The sequence below is a fragment of the Macrobrachium nipponense genome, chromosome 12 (genome assembly GCF_015104395.2).
Source record: "Macrobrachium nipponense isolate FS-2020 chromosome 12, ASM1510439v2, whole genome shotgun sequence".
Classification (NCBI taxonomy): domain Eukaryota; kingdom Metazoa; phylum Arthropoda; class Malacostraca; order Decapoda; family Palaemonidae; genus Macrobrachium; species Macrobrachium nipponense.
The window spans coordinates 64,984,199-64,991,698 of record NC_087205.1 but is presented as its reverse complement, the minus strand read 5'-3'; the positions used below and the strand labels follow the sequence as shown (position 1 = coordinate 64,991,698).

Sequence of the window (7,500 nt, the reverse complement as noted above, 5' to 3'; positions counted from 1 at the left end):
ACAACAGACCATTGGATAATCCTCATAATACTTTTCGTTATCGTCTACGTCTCTATCGGGGCGCATTATCGTCATTATCGGTGAGATACGACCGTCATTTGAGAGCCTAATAGCCGAGTGCGGCACCGTTCGGCTGATTCGCTCTCAAATAGACCAGAGGGGCGCAGGGTGACGTCACAAAGGTAAGACGACAATTTCCATCGCTCGCCTCAATGACGTCCCAATGAAGGATCGAAATGAAAGATCAGGAATCAAATAAAGGGCCACAGATAAACGAAGGATTGACAGCTTAATGAAGGGTCCGAAGTCCCATGAAAGACGAGACCAAAATGAAAGATTCAAAGCCAAAGCAAGACTACCACTTCGAGGGTGAAGAGTGAAGAGGAGAAGAAGAGGGAAAAAAAGTTCAGCTCTAAAGCAAATGTAGAATTTGTAATATGCGAAAAACAAGGTATTGAGAACGACGAGTCTCACTTGAGGAACTCAAATTGGAAAGAAGAATGCTGAGAAAGAAATGAAGGAATCAAAGGGATGGGAACAGAATAACCACCGAAAAGGATAAAAGCATGAAAATGTGAGAACTGATGAAGTAAACGCTTCATGAAAGAATAGGTGAAAACAAAATGTTAATAATAAAAAAAAAAGAAGAGACAAACTGATGAAAAAATAAACACCAAATAAAGCACGATCTAAATAAAATGGCATCGGAGAAAAAAATTGAACAGAAAATGAGAGAGATTGATGAACTGATGAAGATTACAAACAAGACAATGAAAAAACGAAGGAAAAAACTATGAGGATAAATTACAGGTGATGAAGGATTGAGCCTTATATGTAGGACAAGATGAGGAGAAAACGGCGGGTGATTTGAAGTAGAAAAAAATGAACAGAAATGTGAGAAATCGCTCGAGAATAAGCACTTGCGAAAGACATGCCGAAAACAAAATGGCGGGCTAGAAAAAAAAGGGACTTTAAACAGAAACTGCTGTGAGGCCAGCGAAGGAATGAACGCCAGATGAGAGACAAGCTCTGAGCTCTTGTCATTAGAGGGGGAAGAGGAGAGATTGCATCAGCGGCTTGGCGGGTTTAGGCATGATATAAAAGCGGGCGATACTTGATTTGTGTGGGGCGTGTTTGCTCTTGTTTAAGCGCAGCTGTTCGCGTTCTTGCCTGCTGTTGTGCGCTGGCTTCGTGTTCGCTGGAAAATGTTCGTTTGAATGTTTCTTTCCCCTTGCTTATTTTTTTCCTTCGGTATTCTGCTATTCTCTTCGGTCTCCTCCAGTCACAATCCAGCAAAAGAGGAACACACCACTCCTACGTACTCTCAGTCACACACGCACATGTATATATATATATATATATATATATATATATATATATATATATATATATATATATATATATATATTCCTTTATGGATCTCAAAGACCATGGCAGCTGGATCGACAGCAGTTTGAATTGCCAAACCAATCAGTCAACAGCTTGTATTAGGAACTGCAGAGGGTATTACACGTAAGCGGCCAAGAAGAGATTTAATGGACTAAAAGAACAGAAGAGCCAATACGAACGAACGAACAAACAGCTTGAGTACAGAAGCTAGTATTGCTGAGACAAGCTACCTCTAGGGCTAAGTTCAAGGTCGCTGTGCAGCTTTCTTCTTAATGGACAGTTTGAGGTAAATGGTTTTTTAACGTTGTCGTCAGATGTACGATCGTCGGTTTGGGGGAAAAAAATTGCGAAAAGTGAAAATGAGGCTTCAGGTATTATTATTATAAGCAACAGACATACGACAAAACATACACTAGACAAAAAACGGGATTAGGAAAAGAGCGAAGCGAATATCAGCAGCGCAGCTGATTCAGTTTTCTTTCCCACAGAAGGTCCAGACTGAATTTGCATCTTATTTCTGTGGAGAACAGAGATTGGGCACTCCAACTCTAATCATGATACACCGCGCATGATTATAATGAATATAAATAGTTTCTAAAGTTAGTGCAGAACTACCGGTTACGGAGAAGTTACAGCATCCCTGCCTGCCTGCCTGCACACAGCAGGACTCTTTCAAGGGAAAATGGCCGGCCACTAAAATAAAAACAATTGAACAAACATGTTTGTATGGAAGACCACAGACGAGTCATTAAAAGAGAATGGAGCTAAAAGAGTGGATACGAAGTGGCTACCAGGACAGTTTATTCCTTGGCCAAACGGGGTATCAGTTGGCCACTTGGCGGCTGACCACTTAGTGGCCGGCCACTTTCCAATTAAAGTGTTCCGTGTGTGGGCAGTCTTAATGGTAAATGGCGTACAGTTGAAATAAAGATAACAATAATAAAGTTATTTAATTAAATAATATAAGTAATATAAAAATAGCCTGCAGCTGATTACCCTCTCCAAGTTGGACTCTCATCGCTATTGGTTTTCATTTCTGTCTATCTGAGCAGCTGTTACGCAAAAACTTAACAAAGATTTCTTATAAAGCTTATGAAATGTCGGTCTAGCGCCAAGGTTCTATTATTGAAGGTTTGGTGGTTATCTATTCGTAGATAAGGACATCCCCTCCGACCTGGGATAAGAATTTCCTCAAAGTTTCAAGGGAAGACGCAGAGGTTCACTTGGGATGTCTCGGAGATTTTTCAATCACAAATCCGAAAGGAATCTTTCTGATTTTAGCAAGATGAATCAGTTCTCCGTAGGGACACGCCAGGGGACTGATCAGACCTTAGAATGCCAGAACAAAGAAAGTGCCGTTGGAGTTTGTTTGTTTGTTACCTGAGAAGTAATCGCAAAAATAAATGTCATGTGAATGAAAATGAATAAATCGTTTCCTCGCCCATAAATGCTCACGGTGCGTGCGCAGCCTGGCAGCCGTAGAACACCCGAATGGAGATCAAACCGAGGAACATCTTGGCACTGCCAAATTCGATAGCAACTGCTGGTACTGCGTCGGAATCTGTGTGCTCAAAGTGACCGATGTCAAGCTACCTTTTCAGCTTAAACAGGAGGCAATGGAAAAAGATAAGTGTTATCAGAGGATAGCGCTGGTATTGTGAGTGAAGAATGGAAATTAAAATTTGTTGTCAATTATTCATCTTTTCAGATAACTGACTGAAATATCTATAAACTTACCATTTTGAATGGGTGGCGTTCTTCGTCATCATTGCATACGTCTCGCTTTTGTTGTCAACAATCTTACCCTGCATTTTTTTACGGTCTATTTACGAGTTTGTTCCATATCTGTACATGGAATTTTTAATCTCTAATTTAACGGTCAGTAAAATTCGTGCTACGCTTACCGGAGGACACCTGTACTCTGCAGTCAAGGATTAAAGCCCAACCTTGATCGTTCATCCTGATAGGAGGTAAAAAAGGCAGCAGATTTCTGGCACACAAATGGTAGTACCATCATACACACAGACATTGTAACCTACGAAGAGCGAATTTTATGAATAATACACACACACACGCACACACACACACATATATATATTGCACACACGCTACCAATCTAACTTGATTGTGTACACTGAGGTATGCACGATGCAGCTTATAATCTGATATGAGTTGAGACACACACACAAAGCAGTCAACCAGCTTCCTAACGAACAAGCCGAGTGGGTAAGGAAACAGGCCCAGGAAGAAGGCGAAATGCGAGTAATTAAGCACAGGTGGTCTTCCGGCAGAAGGTCGTCCATCGGGCGCTCGAGATGAACCGGGGTCGTCGGAACTCACCTCTGAACTCGTGGGCGTGAGGTGGGAACTGGAAGGTGGGCGTCGGGGGTAGGGGCGAGTTGGGGTTCCGTAGGAGGGGCGAGCGTAAACCCTCGGGCTCTTTGCTGTATAGGTTGTCCTTCGGCGTCAACACGCCCAACTCACGGAGTCTGCTCCGCATGGAGTCTATCCACTCCATCATCTGCTCCCTGCAAAAAGAAGGTTCATATCATAATGCTAATAATAGTAAGTATAGTGTCCGTCCAACGGACCTAGAACTACCGATAGCAAGTGTTGAACAGGCGCTACATTGGCGGGACGCTTTCTTCTGATACCTGATTCTCACTTTGATACTCGGTTGTATTCTATTTTGATACATTCGCTGCGAATGGAGAACACAGGAAGTAACAGGTGCTTGTAAAGGTCGCTTAACACGACGGAGAATATTATAAGCTTTACCTGAAATGCAGGACTAAACTTTCTTGAATAAACCTTCTTAATACAATGTGCTAATAACTTCCTGAATTGTGATAAAGGTGAAGATGCTACTACTACTGCTACTAGGCGATGACAATGACGTTATTGATAGTAATACTACTAGGAACGGAATCTTCGGTGAAGCGTCATTCCATGAATGGCTTTTTAGAAATAAAATCTTCGGTCGTATACACAAGTTTTGACCTAAACAGACAAACACAGAGGTCAAGTCAAATAAAAGCATGTAACAAATAGCGACTTTTTCCTGCTTGCCTTTGACACGTTTCTAAACATCAAGTAAAAATGGAGGGACAGAAAAACAAAATGGTACACTCAAGGCTTCAGTTTGAAAAGTTACAGGAGGATTGGAGATTGACGATCAATCAGTCATTAATTTTGGTGTCGAGGACCCGGTCTCTGCGTCACAAGGATACCTAAATCAATCGCTCATTACGCAGGCGTGGAAGAAATGCATGTGTCATGCACCTCTTCGGGTGTCCATGACTTAAGGATCTTTGCGGCGTCCCTTCGTCCCCTACACCCGCTTTCATTGCTTTTACTGCACCTTCGTTCACACTCTCTCTCTCTCTTTTTTTTTCATCTAACTCTCAGCTCTCTTCTAACATTGTTTCAGTGCAATTAAGAGGTTTTCCTTCTGCTACACCTTTAAAAATTTGACTTTCAATGTCGTTTGCAGGGCTGAATTACCTTATAGGTCCCAGTGCTTGGCCTTTTGACCTAAATCCTATATTCTTTTCTCTATTACTGCTCATAGCATGCGCGTGATTTGACTGATTTTGGTTGAATGATTGGCTGCAAGTTATCGGGCGTCACCGATATGTGGGTGATTCGGACCCTCCTCAGGGGGCAGGATGATCTTCAAGGAGCCTCTTCCAAAGTAACGACCATCACACTGCCGCCTGTCGAAGGTCAACTTGAAATTCAGACTGATGTTTTATGATTTTTTTCTTTTATTCAATGTTTTCTGATCAAGAGATCTGGCAGGAACTCACACAGCATTCATCTAACCATTCCATCTCTTTTTCTCGGTTATCATCTATCTCACCATTGCTGTAATGATCTGTGATGTCATGACAAGCCATGCATTCTGTATATTTATTCATGCCATGTGTAAGTCTGTTAACATGTACGTAGATATATGGAGTGCGGAAAGTTTAATATAATTATTCTAACGGTCATATATTTAAATATTATACTGCATGTTTGTGCATTGCATAAAATGATTATGTTACGCAGTTATCACGAAGTTTGAAACACTAGGAAAAAATCAGCATAAGATGTGATAAAAGGCATATGACAATGTTTATTTGTGTGCATTTGGACTTTTATCTTACGGACTCTATACAACGAAGATAATGCAATTGAGAAATAAAAGGAAAACGCCTAACCTTCGGCAGAAGTCGTGTAAATTACGTTAAAACAAGAGATCTTTCCTAGATAGTGAGTGACCCCCAAGGGTTTTCGGAGGTTGTTATCTAGGACTAATATTTCTTGGGAGTCATTATCTTTATGATATTTACAGTCATTTGTTCATGTTTGGTACGGTCATCCCCAACGGGCTTGTACTCAACACGCCGCTAAGGTAGATCCATACCGGGTTATAACCCTCGGGGGCCACTATTTAGGCAAGATCCGAACAAGAATTGGCACCATACTGAAACCAGGAAAGAAACAACGGCCAAAAAACACGAAGAGAACCAACTTACTTGAGTGTTCAGGAAAAAAACTCACCTGCTTTGTGCCCCGAGTTTGATGACCTCGCCCTCGAGAGTGATGGCGAACACGTGCTCGTTGTCCTCGTGGACCCTGATGGAGGGGGAGATGTGAAGGCACCTCGCCAGAGAGGTCCTGTACATGGGGTTGTGACTGAAGGCCGACCTCCGGTTCTCGTAGAACTCCAGCCATCCTTCAGTCTCGTCGTGCACGCAGAACGAGACCCACAGCTTCTCACACCTCGGAGGCTGCGCGCACAAGAAGCAAAATTCGTCACTAAACCATTTTTAGCCTTTTGCCATTTTGGGAAGGACGCGGCATTTATTTCGCATAAAGGGATAGGATGTCAGACAAAATCCTTCTCTATACGTACATACAAATGAACTCTTCATGATAATGACTCATTAACTACTACGAAAAGGGAAAGCAGCTGGACTCTGTTTGTTCCCATCCCTCAACGAGCACATACTTATGGACTGCAAATACTCTGGAATCTGACAAAAAACACCGAAAAAAATAAGTGAGGAACGAGAGGGCTAATGACTCAATCTACAATCTAGATGGGATGATTGTGTCAGAAAACGGGGGGAGGGGGATGGGGCGGGGGCTGAGCGAGGGACGGAGAAAATTTGACTGACCTTGGAGAAGGGCGCCATGACGGAGAGCCGACGCTCCTGGGTGGGCATTCTCTTGAGCCATCCATTCTTGTGAACTTCTCGTGTGCCGCCAGCCGACCCTCCTGCGCGTCCGGCAACCTCTGCTTCGGATAAAAAGTCACAGTCAGCAGATAAACACTGGGAGGTGGGTACACCGCGCGATGCAATAAGCAACGAGTATGTGGGCAACTTCGGCAAGCACTCGTATTTCTAAAAGAAACTTTTCGGGTCAAAAGATGAATATGCATATATAGGTAAATATATATATATATGAGAATATGTATCTAAGTGTATATTTATGTATATGCGTGTATTTTACATGTATATATATATGCATATGATGTGTATGAATATATGTATCTATGTTAATATTAATGTATATCCGTGTATATTTATATATAATATATATATATATATATATATATATATATATATATATATGTATGTATCTATGTGTATATTCTGTAAATGCGTGTATTTTACACGTACATATATATTTATATATATATATATATTATATATATATATATATATATATATATGAATATAGTTATATATATGAATGAATATATGTATCTATATGTATATTAATGTATATGTGTGTATTATATATATATATATATATATATTATATATATATATATATATGTTATATATATATAATAAATATATATATATATATATATATATATATATATACAATGTAGTATGTGTACTGTTTTATGTTTTATGTTTAACAATGTAATGGCAGTGCAACCAAATATCACGAACTGTGTTGAAGTTTATTCAGTATCTCTTTGATTGCTTTATGCTACGTTTAAATGCTATGGTCATAATCTAGGTGACATTTTGAAAACTAATAACTGTAAATGATCGGAGTATGTTTAACAAAGCAATTTACTAGATATATATGATAAAAAAGAGA

General features: G+C 40.4%; 1 protein-coding gene across 4 annotated transcripts in view; it reads right to left on the bottom strand.

Annotated features, from left to right (window-relative positions):
• Nucleotides 1–7,500, bottom strand: part of LOC135224557 (uncharacterized) — a 74,899-nt gene that overhangs the window by 33,322 nt on the left and 34,077 nt on the right. For 2 of the 4 annotated variants that reach the window (XM_064263657.1, XM_064263655.1), the window contains exons 2-4: nucleotides 6,558–6,679; nucleotides 5,938–6,167; nucleotides 3,730–3,917 (exon numbers count right to left, since the gene is read on the bottom strand). In XM_064263657.1, the coding sequence (XP_064119727.1) occupies nucleotides 3,730–3,917; nucleotides 5,938–6,167; nucleotides 6,558–6,679 (540 nt within the window). The remainder of the gene's footprint in view (nucleotides 1–3,729; nucleotides 3,918–5,937; nucleotides 6,168–6,557; nucleotides 6,680–7,500) is intronic. The other 2 variants (XM_064263658.1, XM_064263656.1) reach the window with 1 other exon arrangement.